The sequence below is a fragment of the Rhinopithecus roxellana genome, chromosome 12 (genome assembly GCF_007565055.1).
Source record: "Rhinopithecus roxellana isolate Shanxi Qingling chromosome 12, ASM756505v1, whole genome shotgun sequence".
NCBI classification, from domain to species: domain Eukaryota; kingdom Metazoa; phylum Chordata; class Mammalia; order Primates; family Cercopithecidae; genus Rhinopithecus; species Rhinopithecus roxellana.
The window spans coordinates 12,126,750-12,154,051 of record NC_044560.1 but is presented as its reverse complement, the minus strand read 5'-3'; the positions used below and the strand labels follow the sequence as shown (position 1 = coordinate 12,154,051).

The following is a 27,302-nucleotide window of genomic DNA, read 5'->3' as shown; positions in this document are numbered from 1 at the left end:
TAAGATTTTTTTTAGAAATGCGGTCTCACTATATTGCCCAGGCTGGTCTCGATCTCCTGAGCTCAAGTGATCCTACCATCTTGGCCTCCCAAAGTGCTAGGATTGTAGGCATGAGCCACTGTACCTGGCCTGATTTTATTTTTTGAGAGATGGGGTCTTGCTCTGTTGGCCAGACTGGTCTCAAACTCCTGGGCTCAAGTGATCCTCCTGCCTCAGCTTCCCAAAATGTTGGAATTACAGGCTTGAGGCACTGTGCTTAGCCTGGGCCAACTTTCTCTCAGCAGGTGAATAGCAATTTTAGATGTGGTTCTGTTGCTAAACTTCACAAACATGGGCAAGGAAGCCTAGTCTCAATTATAGACCACTGGTTAGAAAAGGAAACAGCAGGGCTGGGTGCAGTGGCTCACGCCTGTAATCCCAGCACTTTGGGAGGCTGAGGTGGGTGGATTACTTGAGAGGTCAGGCGTTTGAGACCAGCCTCGCCAACATGGTGAAACCCCATCTCTACTAAAGATACAAAAATTAGCTGGGCGTGGTGGCATGCGCCGGTAATCCCAGCTACTTGGGAGGCTGAGACAGGAGAATTGCTTGAACCTAGGAGGTGGAGAGTGCAGTGAGCTGAGATCATGCCCCTGCACTCCAGCCTGGGCAACAGAGCAAGACTTTGTCTCAAAAAAAAAAAAAAAAAAAAAAATTAAGTAGCAGAGCTGGTTCTTTGAGTACCGGCTTTCAAATAGATACATTAGTCTCAAGTTAGCTTTATCAATCATTTATTAATAAGCACACCCAAAGTACACAAAAAAATGTAAGTTCTTTCTAATACTGGTCTTGTTTATCCTCTTCTTTGGTAAGGTTTCTTTGGCAAGGTGAAAAAGAACCTGACACATAGAGATGGGATTGCTGGATTCTAGTTTTGTCTGTTACTAGCTTCCTAAAAAAGTCTCACAGGTCCCTTAGTTTGTTTGCTCATCATATGAGATAAGAGTATTTTTGCCTTCTCATCCTAAAGGTTACGTAGATTTAAAAAATTGTTCTGGGAGAATTAGCAGCACTTTCAGATGAAAGACATTATTTTACAGCAGTCCTCTAGATAGGTACCGAAATATCTATTATTGATGTAATTTAAGTATTAATGCAAGACTTAAGGAAAATTATTTAAAAAGTTTGAATAATTTATATAACATGAGGTACTCCAGTGAATCAAATGATATGCCTCTACTTCTGTCTTTTCAGACCTGTTTATAGTTTCTTCAAGGGCAAATGGAGGTAGCAGGGTTAGGGATGTCATTCATAGTGTTATTGGAAAGGACAATAGTGTATCATTGCTAAATATCATTCAGTCTGGCCTTTTTGTTTGACTGATGAAACTGAGACCCAGAAAGTGTAAAAGACATATCTGAGGTCCAGCAATGTCTGTGGTAGAACTAGAGGCCAGCACCTGTGATTCTCACTCCCCATCCAAGTTTCTCTGCACTTAGAGGGCATGTTGTCTTACTCTCAGTTTCCCGCTTTAGTCAGAAAAGATGACTGGCTCTGGATTCTCTTCCTTCCTTCTTGTTGACAAGTGGGGTAGGAAGGAGGGAAGTGAAGAAAAGGCAGGCCTTAAAGAAATTGACATGTTTTCTGCAGCTTATGTTTTTTCTTCCACTTTTATCTAGAGTGTTCTGAACTCTAACATGAAGTGACTTGAATGTGAGAAGTGACTCAGTGATGGCATTCAGGGCAGCTGCTTTTAAAACCATCTAGGTTGGCTCATACATAGCAAGCTGCTGGCACTTCCTTAGCCCCATACCCCCTGGTTAGTCCCCACCCCATCCTGCCATCAGCCTGTTTATCATGTTGCCTTTTTGGTGAAGAGACTGCAGAGGGCAGAAAAACTATTAAAACTATTAAAATCCCTCCTGACTTTTTTCCTCAACAATCCTGAATGCTACTTCAGCAATTATACGGGGAAAAATAAAATTACTTTCCCCTTACTTCCTATATAATTTAGGACCACTAGAAAACTCTGTGATCCCAAGTTATTCTGTTAATCTCTCATACCAGTTTTTCTGATAACAGAAAATTATCCCTGTGTATACTTTAGTAAAGGGTCTGAGGGTAGTTTTTCTCGAGACTGAGAATGACCCGGAGTTGTTTTAGTTTGAATCATTTCTATTGTTCTACTTCCATGTTTCACTGACTCTTTCCTGTGTCATCTCCATTCTGTCCTTAAGCCCATTCAGTGAATTAAAAAAATTCGGAGACTGTGTTTCTGTTCAAAAACTTCCACTTAAATTTTTTTTTTCAGTTTCTCTTCTGAGACTTAGTTTTTTCCCCTTCATTTTGAGAGCATATTTTCTTTTTCTTTTTTTTTTCTTTTTTTTTTTTTTTTGAGACGGAGTCTCGCTCTGTCGCCTGGGCTGGAGTGCTGTGGCCGGATCTCAGCTCACTGCAAGCTCCGCCTCCCGGGTTTACGCCATTCTCCTGCCTCAGCCTCCGGAATAGCTGGGACTACAGGCGCCCGCCACCTCGCCCGGCTAGCTTTTTGTATTTTTTAGTAGAGACGGGGCTTCACCGTGTTAGCCAGGATGGTCTCGATTTCCTGACCTCGTGATCCGCCCGTCTCGGCCTCCCAAAGTGCTGGGATTACAGGCTTGAGCCACCGCGCCCGGCCTTTTTTTTTCTTTTTTTGAGATGGAGTCTCCTTCTGTCGCCAGGCTGGAGTGCAGTAGCTGGATCTCGGCTCACTGCAAACTCTGCCTCCCAGATTCAAGCGATTCTCCTGCCTCAGCCTCCCGAGTATCTGGGACTACAGGTGCACGCCACAACACCCGGCTAACTTTTGTATTTTTAGTAGAGACAAGGTTTCACCATGTTGGCCAGATGGTCTGGATCTCCTGATCTCGTGATCCGCCCACCTCGGCCTCCCAAAGTGCTGGGATTATAGGCCTGAACCACCATGTCCAGCCTTGAGCATATTTTCTTTTACCTCATTGAGCTTAGTTATAATAGCTGTGTTAATATCTTTGTCTGAGAATTTTAGCATCCGGGTTGTCTTGGAGTTGCCCTCTGCTGATTGTCTTTTCCTTTGCAAATGGGTTTAATTTTTCTAGGGTTTTTTTTTTTTTTTTGGAGACAGGGTCTCTCTCTGTTGCCCAGGCTGGAGTGCAGTGGTGTGAACATGGCTCACTGCAGCCTTGACTACTGGGCTGAAGTGATCCTCCTGCCTCAGCCTCCCAGGTAGCTGGGACCACAGGCATGCATCACCATACCTGGCTAGTTTTTTTAAAATTTATTTTCATTTTTTGTAGAGACAGTGTCTCACTGTGTTGCCCAGGCTGGTCTCAAAAACACTTTGGGCTCAGATGATCCTCCTGCCTTGGCCTCCCAAAATGCCAGGATTACAGGCATGAGCCACCGTACCCATATGATTTTTCTTGTTCTTTATGTAATTTGGAATTGTATTCTTCACATTGTGAATGTTGTATTGTGGAGACTTTGGTTTCTGTTGATGTTTTTGGTTTAGTAGACAATAACTCAGACTCAAAACTGCAAACTCTCTCACACCTGCAGTGGGTGGCAGTTCAAATCTCAGTTCAGTTCTTTCCTCTTTAACTGAGGTCTTTGGATTCTGCCCTGCCTGAGCCTGCCTTGCATGGCTCAGGGTTCAGCCAGAGACTGGGCAGAATTTACACACAGAACCCGAGACTCTCCTTCCTTCTCTGGCTCTCTTTTTTCTTACTTCCCGTGATCTCTGGCTGCTCTGGGCTGTTTCTTCAGGACAGAAAGCCTAGTGTTTGTTTTTTAATTGGAACTTCAGCTGGACCAGCCTCAGGCCAGAGCTCCAAAAATGGGGAGTTCATTGCATGTCAGCCCTTTCTTCCAACTTTCAACTTATTTTCAAAATCTGCCAACCCTTGTTCACTTCAGATAGTTTTTGTGTTTTATCCAGACTATAGTAGTTGTCTGTGGGAGGGTCATACTGAAAGCAGAATTTCGTACTGACATTTTTATCTATTACTAAAGTGTTTGGGGGACAAAAATGTTTACTTGAACTGGTTTTGTAACCTTGGGCAAGTCTCGTTTCCCCTCTGGGACTCACTTGCTCCTCTGGGAAATGAGGTGGTTGGACTCTGATCTGTAAGAATCCTTTAATCTCTGCTTCTAGGCAGACAGACCCGTACACACATACTACCACCACTGTCACCACCAACAGTAACAACAAACAATAAGTGCCAGAAGAGATGCTTGAGGGAAGTGATGAGGATGGGTCTGTCATGGTGGAAAGCTCTCTGAAGTGGCATCACTAAGGAATTTGAGGATGTTTACAGTCATCCTCTTGTTTTGGGGACAGAGGGCGAGTACACTGAGGATGCAAGAAGTAAATGGCATTCAGAAGAAAGAAATCAGTTGCTGCTTGCTTCTACCCTTAGAAACAGGAGAGAATGTAGACAGTTGAAAACAAATCAGGGTTAGCTGGAGTTCCTCTTTCCTTTTGGCAGTGCATTCTGTCTTATTTTGAAGAGAAAAGCCCCTGGGCCTTAGTAACATGTCAGCAAATTTGGCAGTAGGTGGTAGGTGCTGGGACAGTAGATTTTAGCAGGGGTGCTGCTATCACTGTTAGGGCTGCAGAGACCTTAGGGGAGATAGACTAGATTTATGTGACCATTTCTTAGGGTTCAGAATTTTTATGTAGGAGAGGTTTTAGGCTATGCAGAAGAAGGTGTGTGTATGTGTGTGTGTGGGTGTGTGTGTGTGTTTGTGTGTGGGTGTTTGTGTGTGGGTGTTGTGTGTTTACGGTGGGTAGGGAGGGGGAATGAGACAGGTGGTGATGGGGCAGGACAAGAAGGTCTGTGGAACTGCCCTAAAGCTGTTTGAATACCAATCACACTTACTTTAACTTCCACTGATTCTTTTTTAAAAGCAGAGGGTGGAGAGCTAAAGCTTCCCCTACATCCACCTAAGCCATCTCTTGGGTGCTGCTTTGGTATAGATCCTTTTAAAAATTACTTTTAAAGGTAGAGTGTCACTCTGTCGTCTAGGCTGGAGTGTACTAGGACAATTGTGGCTCACTGCAGCCTCAAACTCCTGGGTTCCAGGTGATCCTCCTGTCTCAGTCTCCCAAGTAGCTAGGACTATAGGTGAGCATCACCATGCCCAGCTAATTAAAAAAAATTTTTTTGTAGAGATGGGGGCCTCGCTTTGTTGTTGTCGAGGCTGTTCTTGAACTCCTGGGCTCAAGCAATCCTCCTGCCTTGGCCTCCCAAAGTGCTGGGATTATAGGCATGAGCCACTGTGCCTGGCCTAGATCCTTTTTGATACTTATTTTCTAGCTGTTTTTATTATCAGTAACTTTTTTTTTTCCAGACAATGTCTCACTCTGTCGCCCAGGCTGGAGTGCAGTGGTGCGATCTGGGCTCACCACAAACTCTGCCTCTTGGTTTGAAGTGATTCTCTTGCCTCAGCCTACTGAGTAGCTGGGATTACATTCACATGCCACCATGCCCAGCTCATTTTTGTATTTTTAGTAGAGACGGGGTTTTACCATATTGGCCAGGCTGGTCTTGAACTCCTAGCCTCAGGTGATCCACCTGCCTCAACCTCCCAAAGTGCTAGGATTACAGGCGTGAACCACTGTGCCTGGCCAATATTATCAGTAGCTCTTCTCTTTGGGAGGCTGAGGTGGGAAGATTACTTGAGGTCATGAGTTTCAGACCAGCCTGGGCGACATAGTGAGACCCCATCACTACAAAAAAAATTTTTTTTCCAAATTTTATTGGCTTGAGGCTTGAGTTACTCCTGTTCCCCTCATCTTTTAAACTGTTTTTAAAAACTCTCATTATTTGTCCATCTTCATTCTAGCCTTTTTGCTCTCTAGGAAGAGGCAGGGATGGATTCGTGTGTGTGTGCGCACGTGCAGGTGCATATGTGTGTGTGTGTGTGCGCGCGCGTGCATGCATGTTTTGCTGGAGGTGTGGAAGTTGGATTGAAGGGACCAATAGTCTTGGAAGGCAGTCACAAGGTGGCTTGCAGGGGTTTGCAGGGGGGAGGCAGTTGTGACGAAAGAAGGGAGGATAGTTTGAATGTAAGATCATGTACAAAAGTTTTAGGTTTACCACTAGCTTAGAAGCTACCTTTCCATTTTCCTCAAGAGTAAGTGAGAAACACAAGAAGTTTGACCCAGATTTTCCATCTCTAGTATCTCTTCTCTGATTTTAGGGGTAAGATTCAATGGGATGTTAGGCTTTTCAACTCTCCTATAGAAGGCTGCTTGTTACAAAGCCGGAGGGTAAGTTTGCAGACAGAGAAGCTATTTTTAGTTCTAATTGATATTGGGTGGTTCAGGGTTCTTTTGAGGACCGAGTCTAGAAGGCAACAAAATGAGAGCCAGCATGGTGAAAGGACTTTCAAAGTCAGACAGACTTGAGTTTAAACTCTGTCATTTAATAGCAAGCTGTAAGACCTTGGACAAGTCACTTCTTGAAACTTAGATTCTTTATCTGTAAGGTAGAGGTAACATTATCTTCTTATTGTCTTATATAAAACATAAAGCATAGTGCTCAGGGTTGGTAAATACCCCACGTATGTTTTTTTCCTATCTTCTAGAACATCTTATTTTTACTAGAATCCTTTCTTTTCTGCTAAATAATTGCGTGACTCACTACCAAGTTTTAGTTTCCTTCCGTAAAACAAGGACATTTAACTGAAGGTTGAGTATCCCTTATCTGAAATCCCTGGGACCAGAAGTGTTTTAGATTTCAGATTTTTAAAAAAATATTTGCATGTATATAGTGACATGTCTTGGGATAAGACCGAAGTCTAAACATGAAATTCATTTATGTTTCCTATACATCTTATATAGCCTGAAGGTAATTTTATTTTTCTCCAGGGGACATTGAATAAACCTGAGTATTGTGTGCCTGTATTTTGACTGCGACCTATCACATGAGATCAGGTATGGTTTTCCACTTGTGGAGTCATGTGGGCACTCAAAACGTTTCAGATTTTTGGAGCATTTTGAATCTGGGATTTTCAGATTAGGGATGCTCAACCTGTAGTTGATTTCTGAGATGCTTCCTAGCTGTAAGATGTCATATACATTTTTAGACTATTGAGAAATGTTTAGGTGTTTTAATTTAAGCAAAGACAGCGGGTTCTACCCTAGGACCATATCATCTTATAGGGAAGGGGAAGTCTCCTACAGGCAAATTCTTTCTTGACTTTCCTGAGAGAGGCATAGCCAGCTTAGCCAGGTTCCTTTAGTGTCAGGATCTAGATGCAGGTTTTACCTTGGCCCCTTGCTGACAGTGAATTGTATGTAAAAGTCTTTGGGACAGCCCTCTGGGTCAGCTCAGTCTTGGTATGATTCATGCATTACCTATCTCTTCTATTCTGTTTATATTCTATCCAGGTCAAGAGACAACTGTCTTTGAAAGATAGTGAGTGACTGTTTCCAAAACTGCAAGCAAAGGGAGAGCCGCCAGAAGTTTGATGGAAAGCTTGAATTGCCTAAATGGTAAGTATGTTGTACAGTGAAACCTGGGCATACCAATAGGATTGGGTGGTTTCTGAAGCCACTATAATTTTGCCACTACTGGAAGCGGGGAGGAAAGTCAGTATTTGTGATGGCCTATTATGAACCAAATACTATGTTGAGTACTTTACATGTTTTCTCCTTTAACCAACCAATCAACCTGATGAGGGTGAAAAATCCTTGCATGAAGTCAGCAACCAAAAGAAGTAGGCCACCCTCAAGAAGTAGCTACCATTTATTGAATATTTACTCTATGTCGGGCGTAGTCCTGTTGGACATGTTAGCTCCCTACCAACCCTGTGAAGTAAGTACTGTTGTCATCACCACAAGGAAACAAGCTTAGAGAGGTTAAATAACTCTTCCAAGTTCACACAAGTAGTAGAACTAGGTTTCAAACTTGCGTTACTTTCTTTCCTTTTTTTCTGAGACTGGGTCTCACTCCCATTGCCCAGGCTGGAGGGCGGTGGCATGATCATAGCTCACTGCAGCCTTGACTTCCTGGGCTCAGGTGAGCCTCCCACCTCAGCCTCCCGAGTAATTGGGACTACAGGTGTGCACCACCATGCCCAGCTAATTTTTTGTAGAGACTGGGTCTCTGTATTGTCCAGGCTGGTCTTAAACTGCTGGGCTAACGCAGTCCTCCTGCGTTGGTCTCCCAAAGTGCTGGCATTATAGGCATGAGCCACCACCACAGTGGGTTATTTTCATTACACTGTAATGTTTCTCTTTTGAGAAAGTTACTTTTTGGTTGAGGCTGTGACTGATTTAACGTTGGAAAAGCCAAGCAAAATACAAAACCTTTTGATCAACAACTAGCTTCTTTTCCTAGCCATATGTGGGTTTTATGTGCCAATGTTTTATTGGTTGGTGTTGGCTAAGGCAGAGGAGAGCACTAATGAAATAGAAGGGAGAGAAATGAGAACTTGAGTGGTGAGTGGCCAAGAGACCCAGTGGTCTTGGTTGCTACTGATAGCTGGATGATAGAGAAAACTTCCCTAGGAAAGTAGAGCAATAGGATAACTCAGAATGAGTGGGAAATGGGTTCTCCTCATAGCAGTGACTGGGCATAGGAAAGGAATCTTAACAAAGCCTCTTGCTCTCATGTCAACCCCTCTTAGGAAATAGGCGCAGTTAGGGATAATACAGAACTCTTCCAAGGAGTGGGGAAATTCAAGACAAACTCTTGCCCTGTTAATTGGTTCAGGATTCTTGTTCTGTTCCTTTCCCTGGAGCATTTCTCTTACCTCAGAGAACTGGGTTATGAAATTAATTTCTTGTTGGGCGAGTGGCAGCCAGTATTTGGTCTCTTTTAATGGAAGAACCAATGGTGTTTCCATATATTTGGTGAAATTTTGGGGAGAACAACCATTTTATTCATAAAACTTATTACACATACCTATTTTTTATTTTTTGAGACGGAGTCTTGCTCTGTTGCCCTGTCTGGAGTGCACTGGCAAACTTGGCTCACTGCCACTGCAAACCTCCGCCTCCTGGGCTCAAGCGATTCTCCTGTCTCAGCCTCCCGAGTAGCTGGGATTATAGGTGTATGCTGCCACGCCCGGCTAATTTTTGTAGTTTTCGTACAGACAGGGTTTCACCGTGTTGGCCAGGCTGGTCTTGAACTCCTGACCTCAGGTGATTTGCCCACCTCAGCCTCCCAAAGTGCTGGGATTACAAGTATGAGCCACTGCGCCCAGCCTACACATACTTATTATGCATAAAAGATTTTGCTATATACTGGGGCTAATGTTCTGATGACAAAAAAATAATTGACCGCTTACTACATGCCTTAGTTATTGGAACCAAGTATACAGCATTAAACAAAATAGAAAAAGTCCTTGCTCTCAAGGATTGTATTCTAATGGGTAGAAACAGATAAAAATGAATAATTAGATATAAATAAATAAACAGGTAAATAGATAAATAACATCCACTAGATTGTACATGCTAAGAAGACAAAAAAGCAGCGTAAGGTGATAGTGGTAGGGAGCTGAGGGATTGCTTCTTTATGTATAGCAAGCAAGGAAGGCCTCTGATGAGGTGATATTTTAAGCTAAGATCTAAAAGAAGTAAGGAGTCCAGCCAGGGAGATATCTGGGGGAAGGAAAAGCATCCTAGGCAGAGGGAACAGCAGGTATAAAATCTGTGAGGGATGAGATGAGTGTAACTGGTCATGTATAAGGACCCATAAGGAGGCCATGTGGCTGGAGTGGAGTCGTAGGGAAGGAGCAGCAGATGAGTGATGGGACCTAGATCTTGTAGGGCCGTAGCCATGTGACACCTTTGGAGTGCATTGTATTCTAAGTGAGGTGCACTAGAGAGTTTAGAGCAGAGGAGTGACTTGATCTGACTGATGTTTTAAAAGGCCTACTCTGGTTGTTGTGGGAGAACAGACTGTGGAGGGTGGGGAAGGATGGACAGTGATGGGAGCAGGGAGACAAGTTAGGAAGCTTTTGCAGTAATCAGTAGTCCAGGGCAGGGATGATGGTAGGTTGGACCTGGGTGGTAGTGGTGGCTAACCAGAAAGCAATGGATTCTAGACATATTTTGAAGGCTCTCAAATTTTAATTCTCCCCATAGACATGTTTGATTTTTTTTTCTTTTTTTTTAAAAATTTTTGTCTTTGTTTTTTGAGACGGTCTTACACTCTGTCACATAGGCTGGAGTATAGTGGTGTGATCTCAGCTCACTGTAGCTTTGACCTCCCAGGCTCGGTTGATCCTCCCGCCTCAGCCTCCTGAGAAGTTGGGACTACAGGCACATGCCACCACGCCCAGCTAATTTTTATATTTTTTGTAGAGAAAGAGTTTCGTAGTGTTGCCGAGGCTGGTCTCGAACTCCTGGGCTCAAGCTGTCTGCCTGCCTCAGCCTCCCAAAGTGCGCTATGATTATGGGCATGAGCCACTGTGCCCATCTGAGATGTTTGATTTATTTGGAGTTAACGTCTGGGTCACATGGGTTTAAGGATGTCATTGGAAACTTGACAGTGATCTCGGTTAAAATTCTAAAATTGATTGATCAAAGAATGAGAACAACAGTGACACCTAGAAGCCAGCTTGTATTCATTAAGAATAAATCATGCTAGCTGATAACAATTCTTTTTTTTCTTTAAGCCTTGCCATGATTTTTTTTAAATGATCGGTCCAAGTTCAGTATAAAAATATTAGAGAATAGACATAGGCAAAAACAGAAAAAAAGCACATTATCCAGAAATAATTACCATATAGCAGTTTGGTATATATCAGCACATTTCATTTTTGGAAGGATTCCTAGGTTGCTGGAGGATTGGAATGTGCTACAAAGGTAATGTTTCTTAAGTGCTAAAATTAGGTATTTAATGTTTTCTCATGTGATCCCAAGACAAAAAATTTGACCTGGCTTCGGAGCTTGTTGAATAATTGCACTCAGGAATTGTAGTAGATCGGTGTTAATCTATAGGAGGTGTTTTTAGTGACATTCTACAGGGCTGTCAGGGCTGTTTTTGGTTATATTTTGTTTTTGAACATCAATTTGGATGAAGATATAGAAAAGACATGCCTATGAGACTTACATAGTGAATGCTTGCAGGCTAGACAGTGTAGAGAATATTTAGTCAAGGGATTAAAACTAAGAAGTTGAAATCCAAAAATAATAAATAATAATTTAAGCCGAAACTTACATGACACTTACTGTGGACCAGGTACTAGTCTAAGCAATTCTTGCATTAACTCATTTACACATACCATAACCTTACAGGTATTGAAGCATAGAGAAGTCAAATGACTTATCCAAGGTCACACAGCTAGTAGCTAGTAAAGTCAGAGTTTGAACTTAGGCTGCCTGGCTTCAGAGTTCGTAAACTTTAATCATTGTATCGCATTGCCTGCAAAAGAATTAAACCCCATATTTCGGTTATTAAAAATGAGATTTAACAGTTTATTTGGAAACAAAACAAGTATGAGTCTACAAACTGGTACTATGGCTGCCAGATTAGTTCATGCAATCTTGGACTTCGTTATGAGAACTGGGCAGCCCAGGTCATCTTTCATCCATCCCACCCTTTTACTCCATTTGAACTGTCCTGGTTCAGGCCCTCATCCCATCTCTTGCCTTGACTATTAAAATAGCACCCTAGTTTATCCTGCTAGAACGGTCTTTCAAAAACTGCAGTTCTGATTGTGTTACTCCCTTACTTAATGCCTTTATCCAAGACAGGTTGCAAATTTGCTTCCCATTTCCACTTGCAGGTATGTGTGTTTTGGAGGACTATACAGTGGTACTCTTTTTATTTTCTCTTTTTTAAAATCTGAATTCATTGGCTACATTTAAGAGATTATATATAAAAGTAGGGCATAACCCCTGTTAGCTATAGTCCTTCTAGGCCGTTGAACTCATTTAAATCATTGGCCTGATCTCTTTGGCACTTGCATTTCAGCCTTTGGCATAAAGGCTAATCATCTTTCCTAGAATGTAGTGCCTAGATCTGAAAATAGTCCCCTTTATGTAAATTTGGCCAGTACGGAATGCAATAAAACTATTACATTAATTTATTTACAAAACATTTATAAGGTTCCTACCTTGCCCCTGTCACTGTATTCAGTGCCCAGGACTGAAAAATGAAGGTAACAGTCCCTGCTCTCAGAGCCCAGCAGAGGAATGACAGATATTTTAAGTATCATGGGTATAGTGATAGAAGCATCTACAGAATTTAGGATGGTGCATTTCTCTTGTGGGGAAGGATGGTTTGAAAAGGAAGTCCTCAGAGAACAGATGCATTAAAAGATGTTTACCATTGGGCCAGGTGTGGTGACTCACACCTGTAATCCCAGCACAAGGCCAAGGCAGGTGGATCACTTGAGGTCAGGAGTTCAAGACCAGTGTTGGCAACATAGTGAAACCCTGTCTCTAGTAAAAATAGAAAAATTAGGTGGGTGTGGTGGCGCACACCTGTAATCCCAGCTACTCGGGAGGCTGAGGCAGTTCTCGAGAATTGCTTGAACCCAGGAAGCGAAGGTTGCAGTGAGCTGAGATCGTGCCACTTCACTCCAGCCTGGATGATGGAACAAGATTCTGTCTCAAAAAAAAAAAAGGTGTTTACTGTTGGAATGGCTGTGGGTTGGTGGGGCTTGGAAGGAAAGGAGATAAGGGAATGTTCCTCAAACAGTACACCCTCAGCCTCTGCACTTGCTGTAACATTTCAGGGGCCTCAAACCTACCGCCCAAATCTTACCAGTTAATTGCTCTTCCCCTTGTGTCTCTGGTGTCAGCCACGCTGAATTAAATTCCCCAAATGCAGCATTGTTTTGTTAGCTTGTTCATTCCCTCTCTCCCTCTCTTCCTCCCTCCCCCCTTCCCAATAAACAACTATTTTATACTCTTTATGTACTAAGCACTGTTCAAGGGGTGGGGATACAGCAGTAAAAAATTACAAACACAAAAAAAAACGCTTCTGACCTCATGCATCCTACTTCTGGTAAGAAGAATCAGTGTAAATAAATTTACAAGTAATCAGGTGGTTAAATGTGCCAAGAAGAAAAATAAGTAGGATATCTTACCTTAGAGATGTCCAAAGATGGAGTGAGTTGTCTTGGGAGGAAGTGACTGTCATTCCTGTCATTAGAAGTGTCTGAACGGAAGCTGAGTGACTACTTGCTAGATAACGTCTGCATTGAGTGGGAGGTTGGACTTGATGATCACTAAATCCTTTCCAACATGAAGAATCTCTATATGCTAGCTGGGTTCCTAACTCTGAGTTTGCATATCCAAATTACATGAATTTGTGATTCTGGGAAAAATAATGTAAGCCCTGTAATTAAATAGAAATGTGCAAGAATTTGATGGTGAGACTTAGACAGTCTAAGATTTTAAAACAGGTAACTACAAGTGGTCAGGCGGAAGCTGCTTGAAAATAGCTCTTGGCCAGGGCCAGTGGCTCACGTCTATAATCCCAGTACTTTAGAAGGCTTGAAAGGCAAAGTGGGAGGATGGCTTGAGTCCAGGAGTTTGGGACCAGCCTGGTCAGCATAGAGACCCCCTCTCTACAAAAAAAAAAAAAAAAAAAAAAAAAGAGAGAGAAAAATTAGCCAGGCATGGTGGCGTGTGCCCATAGTCCCAGCTGCTTGGGAGGCTGAGGTGGGAGGATTGCTTGAGGCTAGGAGGTGGAAGCTGCAGTGAGCTGTGGTTGTTCCACTGCATTACAGCCTGGTAGACCCTGTCTCAAAAAAATAAAAAATAAAAAAAAATTGCTCCCATTATCCTTTAGATCGGAGATTGGCAAATTCTGGCAGACAGGCCCACTGTCTTTTTGCTTTTTAAATTTTTAATAACTTATTTAAATAGAGACAGGGTCTTGCAGTATTGCTAAGACTGGCATTGAACTCCTGGCCTCAAGCAGTCCTCCCCCCATATCCTCCCAAAGTGCTGGGATTACAGGCGTGAGCTGCCATGCCCTGCCCACTGCCTGTTTTTGTAAATCAAGTTTAATTGAAACATAGTTATGTTCATCCACTTCTGTACAGTATGTATGTGGTTGCTTCATCACTACATTGTCAGGGTTCAGTAGCTGGAATAGAAACCTAAAATATTTACTCTCAAACTAAGTTTGCATACTTACATGTATACTATCAAACTTTAAAAAAAAAGTTTGCCGACCCCTCTTTAAATGACTATTGGGAACAGGAAGTGAATCATGGCAGCTGTGTTAGGAGAAAGGGCAGGGCAGGCCTGATTATGTTCTATTTCAGACCTTCCTGATCTGCCAGGACAGGAAGAAGAGCCACCCTCCAAAATGCTGGATGGGGCCACTTGGAACTGGGTTCAGGAACTTTGACAGAAAGAGCCCTGAATGAGAGACAGCTGGCACTGTATCTTGCTAGCGTGAATTAGAACTGAGCCAGGTACTAATGTAGGGGAAGTTGGCATGAAAAAGTGAGACTGTCCTTCCCTTTGTAAAAACCTTCCTATGATTTTCCAAGTAATATAAACAATATTCCTTCTCAGACCCCTCCCTTAGGCACATTTAATTACTTCTTCTGAGCTTCTGATGTATATGTATGATAGTACAATATGCTAAGGAAAAAAAAAAAGCAGGATAGAAGACAGGACGCAAAAGGGTGGGTGCTATCGTATGTAAGATGGTCAGGGAAGACTTCAGGCAAAGGTAAGATTTTCTACTTATCTTGGCAAAATGTTGGGTGCATCATAGGTGTTCTATAAGTGTCTGCTAAATAAATGAATTTTGCCTGGATAAACATACTTAAGAGAGAGTAAGGGAGACAGTAGGAAGAGAGGCATCTACTTTGCTTTTGGATGATCTGGGAGGTAGCAAAGCATTTCTTACTCTGGCTATGCTTAGGGCCAAAAGGTCAGAGATAAGTAACCTCCTAACCCCATTTTCAGTCTAGTTCCTTGTTTAGTCTGGGGAGAAGGGATGATCTTAGTGAATCACTATTTTTAGGAGGATTCTCCCTGATGAAACTTACTTTAGGTATGCATAGGACTTTTCTTTTCTTTTCTTTCTTTCTTTTTTTTTTTTTTTTTTTTTTTTGAGACGGAGTCTGGCTCTGTCACCCAAGCTGGAGTGCAGTGGCCGGATCTCAGCTCACTGCAAGCTCCGCCTCCCGGGTTTACGCCATTCTCCTGCCTCAGCCTCCGGAATAGCTGGGACTACAGGCGCCCGCCACCTCGCCCGGCTAGTTTTTTGTGTTTTTTAGTAGAGACGGGGTTTCACTGTGTTCGCCAGGATGGTCTCGATCTCCTGACCTCGCGATCCGCCCGTCTCGGCCTCCCAAAGTGCTGGGATTACAGGCTTGAGCCACCGCGTCCGGCCTCTTTTTTTTTTTTTTTTTGAGATGGAGTCTCGCTCTGTCGCCCAGGCTGGAGTGCAGTGGCCGGATCTCAGCTCACTGCAAGCTCCGCCTCCCGGGTGTACGCCATTCTCCTGCCTCAGCCTCCCAAGTAGCTGGGACTACAGGCGCCTGCCACCTCGCCCGGCTAGTTCTTTGTATTTTTTAGTAGAGACGGGGTTTCACGGTGTTAGCCAGGATGGTCTCGATCTCCTGACCTCGTGATCCGCCCGTCTCGGCCTCCCAAAGTGCTGGGATTATAGGCTTGAGCCACCACGCCCGGCCTGCATAGGACTTTTCAAAGTGTTTTTGCTAACTTTATTGCATAGTGTTGCTATAAGGTATTGAGTTGATATTCTTTTATTTCTTCAGAGGAACTAAAGCATAGAGAAAATCAGTGACTTGGCCAAACAGTATAGTATTCTTAAAAGAATACAAACTTTGGAATTGGACCTAGATTTGCTCTTACTCTCCTTGCTAGCCATGTACTTTGGGAAAATTTGAGATCCTCTGCCCCATAAGGTTATTGTGAAAGCTGAATAGAAGAATACTAGCTACTGTTTGTTGTGACTTATGTGCAAGGTGGTCTGCTAAGCATTTTACATGCCCAGGGATTACCGTGTTGTCTTTGTGTAGACATTGAGGGAAAACCTCCATGGAGTAATGTAAGAACATGTAAAGTAAATGGTAGATCTGGGATTCCTGCAGAAATCATGTATATAAGGTACTTAGTATTGCCTGTAGTATAGTAGTGCCCTGTTTGTGGTTGTGCTTATTTGTTCTTTTATACTCTTTTGTCGTTGTTAGTTTATAGAGTAGTGCTCAGAACTCCTCATTTTGTAAAAATGCTTAAGAGTTTATAAGGAGGTGATTTTGCATAATGGGAAGAATCCTGAATATAGTCAGGAGACTGAAGTCCTTGACTTTGCTAAACTGCTGGAGAAAGCACAGAATTTACTTCTGAGTCCGTTTCCTTGTTTCTAAATTAAGGGGATTGGATGAAGTAAGTGATTTTATTTTAAATAAAAGCTATGTAGAACTCTTTATTTAATAAAGTCATATAAGGGAAGCCCAGTATGGTAAGAAGCTAAAATCAGTTGCTTTGGTTGAGTAAGTGGAAAGGAGCCTGGAGTTCAGCCTGCTCAAAATATCTCCCCTGCTCTTTCCCCTAAATGACCCCAAGGGGATTTGCTGAGTCTAGTTTGAAAACCAGTTGACTAAATGATCTTTAGCTACCTTCTGGCTCTGAAATCTCATTCTGAGGAGTGGAGGAAGATCCAGAAATGTTTTCTACTACTTCTCCAACACTTGGTCCAATAACTGGAGCTGGACATCCTGTGAGTGTTGTGGTTTTTTGATATCTGTGTCCTGTTTGCGTGGCATAGACCTGCAAGAAAGGACTTCCCAGCAGGTCAAGGGGAGAGTATTGTAGTTGAGACATTGTGCAAGTGGCACAGGGCTAGGGATGAGATCCTTCAGAGCATTACGACAGGGCCTGAGATTCTGTGCTGTCTGTTCACTCTTGCCATCTGTTTTCTCCTTTGTAATCCATGGTTAGATCATGGACATTCTTACTGTTTTCTGTTAATGGTCATTGCCAAGGGACCGACAAGCTATTTGAAAATTAGGCTCACTCATCAGTCAAATTCATCGAATTTTCAGCATTCACTGTGTTCTAGGCTCCCTGCGGGGTACTGAGAATATAGTGGTGACACAAATTGGAGAGAATAATTGAGTAAATAAAGCTTCAATAGAGTGTGATAGGTTCTGTGGTGGGAACCATACAACAGACTGTGAAAGCGAAAAAGAGAGGCCCTGATTCTGGCCTGGGATTTGAAGAAGGCACTCCAGAATTTTCCAGAAGGATGCCTTGTCTAAGGTGGGATCTGAAGAAATGAGAAGGAATCAAACTAGTGAGGGCCCAGAGGGAAGAGGGAGGGCGAGGATGTAGATGAAGAGGCTGGCGAGGCCAGATCATGAAGGGCTTTGGGTGCCATCATGGGGAATTTGGACTTTATCCTAACAGTAGCCAGGACCTTTAGAGGGTTTTAAGTAGTAGTGTGTAATACCTGCTTTCTCTGTATGTTTCCAGTAAGTATTTGCTGCATATTTACTGGGTTTAGCTTTTTCATTGCCTGTCCTGGTTGGTTGATATCATCTAGAGTCTTGAATAGAACATACAAAATTGGCACTAAACGCCAAATAAATAAAACAGTGGTATAATTCCCAGACTCTCCTAATTCAGAATTATGATAATTTATAGATGGGGCTATACTAAAGTTTAACTTTTCCTTCTTTTGAAAAAGAGATTGTGAAAACTATAGTATAAGCTAGTATAAATAAGATGTGCTGAGAGAATGCTACGGTTTGAGGATAAGCTAGGTTTTCTTTAACAGCTTTATTGAGATATGCTTTATGTATCATGAAGTTTATCTCTTTAAAATATACAGTTTAATGGTTTAAGCGTATTTATGACGATATGCTGTTTTAAAGCACTTTATAGATGCATCATATATCATTTGTCTTCCAGTGACTATGATGGGAACACATCCTTTGTATCGTATACTCATTTAAAATTGGTATGTGGTCTAAGCTTAGTTAAGTCCCCCCAAACCAACACTGTGTATAAATTGACAAGGTTTTAATTGTACCACTGGGCAGAAGGCCAAAGGCAAGAGTTTTTAAAAGGGAAAAGGTTTCTTTCTAAAAACATAAACATAGAAGGTTTTTCCCCCTCTATGGTTTTGAGAATGAGGAAGCAGGTAGGCTGGGGAAAGAAGAAGGGGGACCAAAAGAGGCAAAGATGAGAGGACAGAGAAAGATGTACCCAGAGAAGCCGAGTGATGGACAGGGAGCTGTAATCGGGTGGGCAAGACCTGAATGGAAGGGGGAGGCTTGGTCTTTTCAACAACTTCAAGCATTGGTGTTTTTGAGGCGCTGAGCTTGAGCTCCATCTGGTGGCTCTAGGCTTATAGTGCAGCCATTAGAAGAATCAGGCTTGGAGAGAATGGCATTTGGCGTCTCCTCCAGGCCCAATTTCAGTTGTTTTTCTTTTGCCCTGAGCTTTCTCATAGGATCATTGTTGGAGTCATTTCTTCTCTCTACAGTGGTGGCTGTTTTTCTCTTATGTCTCAGACTGTGTTTCTTCACTCTTTTCTGTGAGTTTTAAATGCAGTCTTATTGGACAACATCACCTAATACCCTATTGTTGCTGTCATCTATTGACGCCCTGAGTCATTGCCCCTACCTTCTCAACACCTTCAGATTCTGTCTTAACATCACTCTTGCCGGGCGCGGTGGCTCAAGCCTGTAATCCCAGCACTTTGGGAGGCCGAGACGGGCGGATCATGGGGTCAGGAGATCGAGACCATCCTGGCTAACACGGTGAAACCCCGTCTCTACTAAAACATACAAAAAAATTAGCCGGGCAAGGTGGTGGGCGCCTGTAGTCCCAGCTACTCGGGAGGCTGAGGCAGGAGAATGGCATGAACCCGGGAGGCGGAGCTTGCAGTGAGCTGAGATCCGGCCACAGCACTCCAGCCTGGGTGGCAGAGCAAGACTCCGTCTCAAAAAAAAAAAAAAAAAACATCACTCTTTCCAGCATTATTCCTGTTAATTTGTGGTGCTTACATGCTGGTGACCCTTGTAACACCTTTACGTCTCAATTATTTCTCTCTTCCAATGATCTTGTTTTCTACTTCTCCCTACTCCCCCACAGGATTCCTGTGATTATACCTTTGTTTTTGACATTATCAATAACTACAGTCCCTCCATGATTTCAATTCCTTGAAGTCTCTCTGATTTCTGTCTTCTATATTTCAGGCTTAATTTCCTCTGGTACCTGGTACCCTTACTCCAACAAGCCTTCAAGTCCCCTTCAATTCATTCGTTTCTATTATATTTTCACTATTCATCACCTCCTTCTATACTGAGTGAATTTAAAGTCCCTCACACACATCCTCTGCTCTCCTGTCCTTCTCTTGCTTTGGTATGCCGTGCTTTGACCTGGTTCCGTCCAACTCTGGTTTCTCTATTCTTTCGTCTGTTCAGCCAGCTGAACAAGACTGGAGAAAAAGATAGAACTTTGTTGACTGGTTTCACTTTAAACCATTACCAGGAATTTCAAGTAGACCCTTAGACGTCTAATACACATCTCATACACATGTCCCAAATGAAACTCCTCATCTTCCTTCTCAGACTGCTCCATCTGCGGTCGTCTCCATTTGAATTGATAATGCTGTCCCTCTACAAATTCAGCCCAGCCACCTTAGAGTCTACCTTAATTCCTATCTACCTACCTACCTACCTACCTACCTACCTACAAATTCAGCCCAGCCACCTTAGAGTCTACCTTAATTCCTATCTACCTACCTACCTACCTACCTACCTACCTACCTACCTACAAATTCGGCCCAGCCACCTTAGAGTCTACCTTAATTCCTATCTACCTACCTACCTACCTACCTACCTACAAATTCGCCCAGCCACCTTAGAGTCTACCTTAATTCCTATCTACCTACCTACCTACCTACCTACCTACAAATTCAGCCCAGCCACCTTAGAGTCTACCTTAATTCCTATCTACCTACCTACCTACCTACCTGCCTACCTACCTACCTACCTGCTTATTTATTTAGAGATAGGGTCTTGCTCTGTCACCCTGGCTGGAGTACAGTGGCACAGTCATAGCTCACTGAAACCTTAAACTCCTGGGCTCAAGCAGTCTTCTTGCCTCAGTCTACCAAATAGCTGGGACTACAGGTGTATGCCACTGCACTTTCTAATTTTATTTTATTTTACCTTTTCATAGAGACGGGATCTTACTGTGTTGTGCCCAGGCTGGTCTTGAACTCCACCTCAGCTTCTCAAAGTGCTGGGATTATACATATGAGTCATTGCACCCGGCTTCTTAATTCCTTTATTTGCTTCATGCTTAACATGTAGTCTAAGAGCAGATCCTTTGGTCGTACCTTCATACAGCCAGAATTCTGACCATTTCTCAACTGTCTTGGTCATGTGTTCTTGGAACGCATGTATTGTCACCATCCTGGTCTAGGCCATAACTGTGTTTTGGTTGGATTACTACAATAGCCTCCTATTTGGTCTTCCTGCTCCCACCCATATCCCCTATAGTCCATTCTACTTGCCACCTACTTAAAAGTTTCTGCTGAGAAGTGATTCAGTTGTTGTTATAGATTGTTTTTGTGTTTGGGATGTTTTTGCTTCCTCCAAAATTCGTGTTGAAACTTAACCCCCAGTGCAACAACTTTAAGAGGTAGGACCTTTAAGGAGGTAATATTGGGGTCAGCATCTTTAAAAAAGGGCCTGAGAGAGCGAGTTCAACCCTTTTCGTTCCATTCCTTCTACCCTGTGAGGAAACAGCATTCTAGATGTCATCTTGGAAGCAGAGACTGAACCCTCAGCAGACACTAAACCTGCTGGTGCCTTGATCTTACATTCCCAGGCTCCAGAACTGTGAGGAAATACATTTCTATTCTTTTTGGAGATGGAGTCTTGCCCTGTCGACCAGGCTGGAGTGCAGTGGCACGATCTCAGCTCACTGCAACCTCCATCCAGCGGGTTCAAGCAATTACCCTGCCTCAGCCTCCCGAGTAGCTGGGATTATAGGTGTGCGCCTCCACACCTGGCTAATTTTTGTATTTTTAGTAGAGACGGGGTTTCATCATGTTGGTCAGCTTGGTCTCAAACTCCTGACCTCAAGTGATCCTCCTGCCTTGGCCTCCTAAAGTGCTGGGATTACAGGCGTGAGCCACTGCACCTGACCAATTTCTGTTCTTATAAATTACTACCTCAGGTATTTTGTTACAGCAGTACAAATGGACTGAGACAATGGTCTTTTTTTTTCTTTTCGCTTTTTAAAGATTTTCTGTTTGTGGTATGTTTTTCCGTATCCTTATGATGTGTCTAGGTGCAGATTTAGTTTTCTCCTGTTGGGACATTGTTTCCTGAATGTGAGGTTCCATATCTTTAATCAACTCTTGAAAATTCTTACCTGCTAGCTCTTCAAATATTGCCTGTTCCCCATTCTGTATTCTATCCTTTTGGGCTGCCTGTTAAAATTCCTTGTTTTGAACCTTTTTAATATATATTGCCCCTGTCTGTTAACCTCTCTTTTACCTTTTCCATCTTTTTAACTCTGTGCTGCTTTTTGTAATATCATATCTCTCTTGACCACTATTTTTTCATATCTTCCTTTGCCTCTAATATGCCATTTCTCTTTTCTATTTGTAGCTGTTGTATGTGGTTAATTTTCAGATCTTCTGATCTTTGTTGATAGCACCTTGTTCCTTTCTCCTGTTTTTTCATTCCTTTTATGACTTTAAACATGGGAATGTACTTACTGTATGTTTTCTAGCCAATAATCTCAGTAACTTTGGTTCTTTTTGGTATAAACTTGCTCTGCCCAGTTATAGTAAAAGATGGATCTTTATGTGTTTTGTAATTTTTAGTTATAAGCTTGGGTTCAGCTGGACTTTAATCTGTGGGAATCCTGTGTGACCTCTGTAGAGAGTAGCTCCCTTCAGAGTACTTTTGTTTGCTCAGCTAGGTTTCCCAGGGATATTACTAGGCTGATAGCCATTTTATGCTAGTTTCTCAGAACAGATAGGTTCTGGACCACTCAGGTGGTATAAATTTGAACTCTGAATTCAAGTGAGAGCAGGTCTAAGATTATAAATTCTCTAGGGATGATAATCCTTTAACCCGTAATGGAGCCCAGGTCCTGTTATCTCCCTGTATCAGGGAGGTGACTTTTTTCACTAGTTATCCTGAAGCTGTAGTTCTCCAGTAGTCCTTGCTTTAGATTGGGGACTGAAGTCTCATTTTCAACTTACCACCTCTATTGGGCCCAAACTCTTGTCTCTTATACCTGCATGATTGTTAGAACCCAAACTCCTTGGTTCTGGAGATCAGCAAGACACTAATAAGGACAGCTCAGTGGTAGTTTAAACTTACTATTCTTTTTCATTTAGTCTTCTTTTCTTCTGGTTTTAGCTGGAATGTCACTTTCTGTGTGATCAACTATACATTTTAAGTGATTGTTACATTTTATTCAGTATTTTTAGCTGTTTTATAGTATTAGAGGTTTTCCAGTTTATCTGGTTTGCCGTAGTGGTGGAAATGGAAGTCTGTTGTCTGCCTTTTAATTTCGTAGGACTTACTGTTTATGAAGGCTGTGTAAAATACCTTTATTAATCCATTCTCCTGTTTTAAAAGTAAACCTTCCCCTTTCTCTCTTTCCTTGGAGTATTATTATATGTTTGGTATATATCCCTAGTGAAATGGCTTTCAAAGAAACAAACCAGTCTTCATATCAACCTTAACATCTGGGACATTTGTCTTACAGTGCCAAAGGATACATTTTGTAGAAGCTTCCTGTTGGCTGGGTCGGGCCAACTCACACCTGAATTCCACTTACAAATATACTTTTGGGGGAAGGGATGTTGAAAACGGGTGTGGAGAGATTGCTTTAGTATATTGTGAAGCTCACCATTTATAGCAAGGCAGATGGGTTAATTTGTATCGCTTTTAAGTCACAATAGCTCATAAGAGATAATCTTTTTTTTTTTTTAAATAATCTTAGGATTGTTTATTGCTTTGTTACCAAGATCTTCCACATATTATCTCAGAACAACACTGGGGAGAAATATGGTAGACATCATTATGCCCATTTTACCACTAAGTAAAACTGAGGCTCAGTTTACATTGTTAATGATTCTCCTGAGATTATGCAGGTTGCAGGTGGTAATGATGTTATTATACCCTGCCGTGAGAATTGAGGCTTCTTATACGTCTTTTTGCCATGCTGCCACTGGTGACATTCTTTATTAGGGCGAAACGAGTTATCAACTCAATATCGGCCATAAAGAACCAGTGTTTTCTTGCAGGTTTGTCATTCATTCAACGAGTTTGAGCCCCCACTATGATCCAGGCACTGGGAACAGATAGGAGCTCTTCTCTGTAACTGGGAGCTAACGTGCAGGTTTTCCATTTGCTGACTGACATGCTTTCTACTTTGCTTCTAGTAGATTGATGATGGTCTCCAGCTGTCAAAGAAGATTGTGGTTGCCAAGAGAAAGGTAACCATTTCTCATCCCCTTGAGTGGAGTTGGATGCCTCTAGGAGTCCACATTGGCTGGCAGTAGACATGGCCGAATTTACAAGCTACAAGGAGACGGCCTCCAGCCGCCACTTGCGATTTAAGCTACAGAGTCTAAGCCGCCGCCTTGATGAGTTGGAGGAAGCCACAAAAAACCTCCAGAAAGCAGAGGATGAGCTCCTGGATCTCCAGGACAAGGTGATTCAGGCAGAAGGTAGCAACTCCAGCATGTTGACGGAGATTGAAGTGCTGCGCCAGCGGGTGCTGAGAATTGAAGGCAAAGACGAGGAAATTAAGAGAGCAGAGGATCTGTGTCGTCTGATGAAGGAGAAGCTTGAAGAGGAAGAAAACCTCACCCGGGAGCTGAAATCTGAGATTGAGCAGCTTCAGAAACGAATGGCTGAATTAGAGAAGCTAGAAGAGGCCTTCAGCAGGAGTAAGAATGACTGTACCCAGCTGTGTTTGAGCCTGAACGAGGAGAGAAATCTGACCAAGAAAATCTCCTCTGAGCTAGAAATGCTCAGAGTCAAAGTGAAAGAACTAGAATCTTCTGAGGACCGCTTGGATAAAACTGAGCAGAGTTTAGCGTCGGAGTTAGAAAAGCTGAAATCATTAACTCTGAGCTTTGTAAGTGAGAGAAAATACTTGAATGAAAAGGAGAAAGAAAATGAGAAATTGATAAAAGAACTCACTCAAAAACTAGAGCAGAACAAAAAAATGAACCGAGATTATACAAGGAATGCTTCTAATCTGGAAAGAAATGACCTTCGGATTGAGGATGGCATCTCTTCTACACTGCCGTCCAAAGAATCAAGAAGGAAGGGTGCTCTGGACTACCTAAAGCAGGTAGAGAACGAAACAAGAAACAAATCAGAAAATGAAAAGAACCGCAATCAGGAAGACAACAAAGTCAAAGACCTTAACCAAGAGATTGAGAAACTTAAGACGCAAATCAAACACTTTGAATCGTTGGAAGAAGAGCTTAAGAAAATGAAGGCCAAAAATAACGACCTTCAGGATAATTATCTAAGTGAGCAAAATAAAAACAAATTATTAGCCAGTCAACTGGAGGAGATAAAGCTACAAATCAAGAAACAGAAAGAGTTAGAAAATGGGGAGGTAGAAGGGGAAGATGCTTTCCTGTCCAGCAAAGGCAGACATGAGAGGACTAAGTTTAGAGGCCATGGAAGTGAGGCTCCTCTGTCCAAGCACACAGCACGGGAACTGTCTCCTCAGCATAAGCGGGAACGACTCCGGAACAGGGAGTTTGCTCTCAACAATGAAAACTGTTCTCTGAGCAACAGGCAGGTTTCTTCTCCCAGTTTCGCCAACAGGAGGGCAGCAAAAGCTTCTCACATGGGGGTGAGTACAGACAGTGGGACTCAGGAGACAAAGAAAACTGAAGACCGATCTGCACCCGGATCCTCCCAGAGCGAAGGGAAGAAGTGTAGGGAGCAGCCCTCAGTGCTGAGTCGCTACCCCCCAGCTGCTCAGGAGCACAGTAAAACATGGAAGGGGACTCCCAAGCCAGGCACCGAGAGCGGACTGAAGGGAAAAGTGGAGAAGACAACACGAACGTTTAGTGACACCACCCACGGATCTGTTCCCAATGACACATTGGGTAGAGCTGACAAGGCTTCTGACACCTCCGCTGAGTCTGTCTTTGGCAAGAGGGGACATGTGCCCGGCAATGGAAGTCAAGTAACTCAGGCTGCAAACTCTGGCTGTTCTAAGGCCATTGGAGCTCTGGCCTCATCTCGAAGATCCTCCTCAGAAGGGCTCTCTAAAGGCAAAAAGGCTGCCAATGGCCTTGAGGCCGATACCAGTTCCCCAAATTCCAAGGCTCCTGTTTTATCAAAGTATCCTTATAGCTCTAGAAGCCAAGAGAACATCCTTCAGGGATTTTCAGTCTCACATAGAGAAGGGGTTGATCAACCTGCAGCAGTTGTGATGGAAGACAGCAGTCAGCATGAAGCCTTGAGGTGTCGAGTCATCAAATCCAGTGGCAGAGAGAAGCCAGACTCAGATGATGACTTGGACATAGCATCTCTTGTTACTGCCAAGCTGGTAAATACAACCATCACTCCAGAGCCAGAGCCCAAACCACAGCCTAACTCTAGAGAAAAGGCCAAAGCCCGAGGGGTACCTAGAACCTCCCTGTTTGAGAATGATAAAGATGCTGGAGTAGAGAATGAATCTGTGAAATCTGTCAGAGCCTCCACCAATGCCATGGAGCTCCCAGATACCAATGGTGCTGGGGTAAAAAGCCAAAGGCCCTTTAGCCCCAGAGAGGCGTTGCGGTCTAGAGCCATCATCAAACCTGTTATTGTTGATAAGGATGTGAAAAAAATCATGGGAGGATCTGGAACAGAGACTACGTTGGAGAAACAGAAACCTGTCTCTAAACCAGGGCCAAACAAAGTGACAAGTAGCATTACTATCTATCCCTCTGACAGCAGCAGCCCCAGAGCTGCTCTGGGTGAGGCCCTGAGGGAGAGGCACACATCCACCAGCAATATCCAGGTGGGGCCGGCAGAGCTCACATCATTTAGCAACCATGTCAGCTCCCCTTTTGAGCTCTCCATTCACAAACATGACATCACCCTGCAGCTTGCAGAAGCGGAGAGAATGGCAGATGGGCCCCTGAAGAACAGGCCAGAAACAGTGGTCTCTCGGAGCAGCATTATAATCAAGCCATCGGATCCTGTGGAGAGGAATAGCCATGCACCTCCAGCGGAGACAATCAGGTGGAAAAGCCATAGTGCCCCTTCAGAAGTGGGCTCCTCAGATGCCAGACATGTTACTGTGCGGAATGCCTGGAAGAGTAGGCGAGACTTGAAATCTTTAGAAGACCCCCCAACTCGAATAGGCAAAACCATGGAATCTGCCAATACCAATGCCTACACCCAGAGATCTTCCACAGACTTCTCAGAACTTGAACAGCCCAGGGCCTACCTTTTTGAGCAGGGCACTCGAAGGGTAGGACCAAGTTCAGGGGATGCCCCTGAGCCCTCCTCCAGAAGGACCCAAAGTAGCCTCACTGTGTCAGAGGTGCTTACCCGTCGGAATCGGGTAGGAGACACCATCACTGTCGCAGCCTGGAACCACTCAGCAGGCATGGTGAGTCCCAGCCTCTCTCCCCTCTCTCTTTTCTCTCTCCCTTTTCCTTCTTTGCCTTTTCCTTTTTCTCCTCTGCTCTGGCCTGTGTGACCCAGGATCCTGAGAACTGAGTAGTACTGGGTTCCTTAAAGAACTGTTGAAAAATCAGGTGGGTTTGACCTTTCTCCTAAAGAAGGTTTTTGGCAGCATGACTTTCCAAAATCCCTTTTCCAATTTGTTGTCTTCATTTTGCCCTCACATATGAAGGCGACACAAAAAGGAAATATGTCTTCTTTTCCGTTGGTTTGCCAGAGCAGCTAAAGGAGCTCCCTGTAGGACCTCAGAGCAGCGTGAAAAGCACAAGAAGCAGCTACAGCGGCTGGGGAGCTCTGGGCGACAGTAGGAGGCCTGGTGCCCTGTCTGTAGGGCACAGCGATGGGGAGCCAGGTCAGCAAGTTCTCGGCTGCCTTAGTTAGCAGATCTTCACAGGCTGCTGGCCTCTCAGGGATGAGGAGAGCGGGGCTTACACTGGGCCCATTTTAGATAAGCTTATACCCAATTCCAAATGACACTTTCTTTTGCCCTCTCCCAGACAGCTGTCTGCCTCATATCATCAGTCTGAGGGCAGGGCTGGTTCAGTATGGCTCATTACAGCTTTGATAAATCCAGAACCACCTGCCTTACGTGAGTGTGAGGGTCAGAGTGTCAGAACAGCATCTGGAGAAGCCCTTGGGAGTGTCTGTTC

At 43.4% G+C, this 27,302-nt stretch overlaps 1 protein-coding gene across 5 annotated transcripts in view; it reads left to right on the top strand.

Annotated features, from left to right (window-relative positions):
- LUZP1 (leucine zipper protein 1) overlaps positions 1-27,302 on the top strand; it is a 97,040-nt gene that overhangs the window by 62,987 nt on the left and 6,751 nt on the right. For 3 of the 5 annotated variants that reach the window (XM_030942488.1, XM_010364368.2, XM_030942487.1), the window contains 2 exons: positions 7,394-7,498; positions 23,388-26,578. In XM_030942488.1, the coding sequence (XP_030798348.1) occupies positions 23,507-26,578 (3,072 nt within the window). In that variant the 5' untranslated portion in view covers positions 7,394-7,498; positions 23,388-23,506. Of the gene's footprint in view, positions 1-6,871; positions 6,938-7,393; positions 7,499-23,387; positions 26,579-27,302 lie in introns of all 5 variants that reach the window. The other 2 variants (XM_030942486.1, XM_010364367.2) reach the window with 1 other exon arrangement.